Genomic DNA, 2,239 nt, shown 5'->3' with positions numbered 1-2,239 from the left:
AAAAGGTTAAGAATTGAAAAAGGGGTGAAAAAGAGGAAAAGTATCACACCAACCTAGAATTTAAATAGCTTGCCAACAATTTGCTTATTAATAGAGATTTGCATCTGAAGAGGCTACACAAACATCTTACATTGCCATTCCTGCATGGTTTTCCTTTCTTTCTACTTCTTCTCGCATTGGTCTCAGAGCTTTGCGGATGCATCTTCTTTCTTTTCCTCATCAGATCTGGTTGTCGAGGCCAACATTTTGTCAGGGTGTGAAGACATCTATCAAACATCACTTGATGGAACAGCTGGTTAGCTATGCTGCCTGCCCAGAAAAAAGACAACATCAGCCATCTTCCAGGCAAAATACAGAGAGAGCAACAAATCATTCGGCCATCTCTCCATTTGCTTTGACAGCTAAACAGATGGCCAGGACAAAGGTGTTGTCCTGGGAGCCTAAAAGAGTTCAGAAGAAAAAAAAGTATTGTTTGAACAAAGCCAAACTGCATCAGGATGACATGTCATCAGCAATGACATTCTCCAGTAGGATCACCAGCTGATAGACCCCCTTCTCGCTGCTAACATGCTGCACACCAAAAGATCAGCAAAACTTTAGACGACGCATTGGCCTTGAATGTGAAAGGATGCTGCTGTGAATCAACCTGCCAGAAAACTGCAACTGCTGGTTATTTAAACAAATACTTTTATTTTCACAAATGAACCTGTCCAAAAGCACTGCACAGGGAAATCCTCTCTAATTACAGAGCAGAAACAGAAACAAGTTTCTGCCTTCACTGCGTATTATTGTCAAACCAGAGGGATATGTGTGATTTCAGCTCTGTGTACTGTTCAGACTCCTCTGTCAATCCTGTCACAGAGCTGAGAAGATGCATGGCAATGCAGACCTGGACTGAGACATCAAGCCACATTATGACAGGAGACCAAGCTGCCATCAGACTGTAACAGCTGTTCAGCACTCAACACCATGCCTGAGTTTGATCCCCAGGGATTTCAGGGAGATCAAGCGAACAGTTCAAAAGCCATCACTTGTTCCACCTGGAATTCTTGTAAATGAGAGAAAGCTGATTTTGCCTGAACGATGTTTTATCCAACAATGAAGAGGGACATCCCTTCACTCACCTGGGATTTCCAGCAGTAAGAAATACAAACCAGCTGCGTGAAGAGCGTAAATCCTCTGCTGTGCATCAGCTCTTTTATGCTGGCCCGCTTGGACAAAGTGGTGCAACACAGCCACGAGAGCATTATGGGAGAAGTTGTTTTCAGCAAACAAGGTCCAGACATTCTGACGCAAAATATGCAAGGAATAGTGAGAAACCGAGTAATAACGTAGCTCTCTACAAGTAGCTGCTTTTAACAGTTGCCACTGCAACCAAACCCCTCTATATATAAATATGTTTTTAATAATTATGTTATAGTGTATAATACTATTTTACATGGACCTGTTGGAGTGGGTCCAGAGGAGGCCACAAAGATGCTGGGAGGGCCAAAGCCCCTCTGCTGGGAGGACAGGCTGAGAGAGTTGGGGGGGTTCAGCCTGGAGAAGAGAAGGCGAAAAAGGGGAGACCTTAGAGCCCCTTCCAGCACTTAAAGGGGGCTTATAAGAAAGATGGGAACATACTTTTTAGCGGGGCCTGCTGCCACAGGACAAGGGTTAATGCTTTTGAGCTAAAAGAGGGGAGATTTAGACTAGATATAAGGAAGGAATGTTTAGCAATGAGGGTGGTGAGACACAGGCCCAGGTTTCCTAGAGAGGTGGTCGATGTCCCATCCCTGGAGGTGTTCAAGGCCAGGTTGGACGGGGCTTGGAGCAACCTGATCTAGTGGGAGGTGTCCCTGCCCATGGCAGGGGGGGGGTGGACTAGACGGCCTTCAAAGGTCCCGGTGCAGCTGTTCTTACCCCTCTGTTCTGGTGGTCCTCTCCAGCGAACGGCGACAGGGCCTGGTAGAGCCAAGTGAAGGCATCGAGTCCCTCCCCGGCGATCTCCTCGGCTATCCTGGAATCCAGAGACTCCGTCTCTGTGAAGTCCAGATCCCAGACCGTGTTCACCCAGACTGAGACAAAAACAGTGCACAAGCGTCAGACGCGAAGCTCCTCCGACACGCGCACACTTCAGCCGAAACGTCATCTCAAAACAAACACGGAACAGAGCCATTTGAGGAGCACCATCAGCCCCCCGCGGCCGGTGGCTGGCAGTTCCGGAGGCGGGTGTCCCCCCACCGCCCGCTGACACCCC

The 2,239-nt window shown here is 47.9% G+C and overlaps 1 protein-coding gene across 1 annotated transcript in view; it reads right to left on the bottom strand.

The window, feature by feature from the left end:
* NCAPD3 (non-SMC condensin II complex, subunit D3) overlaps positions 1-2,131 on the bottom strand; it is a 28,024-nt gene extending 25,893 nt beyond the window's left edge. The window contains exons 1-4 of the mRNA XM_009890821.1: positions 2,113-2,131; positions 1,903-2,057; positions 1,125-1,287; positions 131-309 (exon numbers count right to left, since the gene is read on the bottom strand). Coding sequence (XP_009889123.1) covers positions 131-309; positions 1,125-1,287; positions 1,903-2,057; positions 2,113-2,131 — 516 coding nt within the window. The remainder of the gene's footprint in view (positions 1-130; positions 310-1,124; positions 1,288-1,902; positions 2,058-2,112) is intronic.
* Positions 2,132-2,239: the final 108 nt, after the last annotated feature.

The sequence above is a fragment of the Charadrius vociferus genome, unplaced genomic scaffold, assembly GCF_000708025.1.
Source record: "Charadrius vociferus isolate BGI_N301 unplaced genomic scaffold, ASM70802v2 scaffold858, whole genome shotgun sequence".
Classification (NCBI taxonomy): Eukaryota; Metazoa; Chordata; class Aves; order Charadriiformes; family Charadriidae; genus Charadrius; species Charadrius vociferus.
The sequence above is the reverse complement of the archived record's forward strand: the minus strand, read 5'-3'. Positions and strand labels throughout refer to the sequence as shown.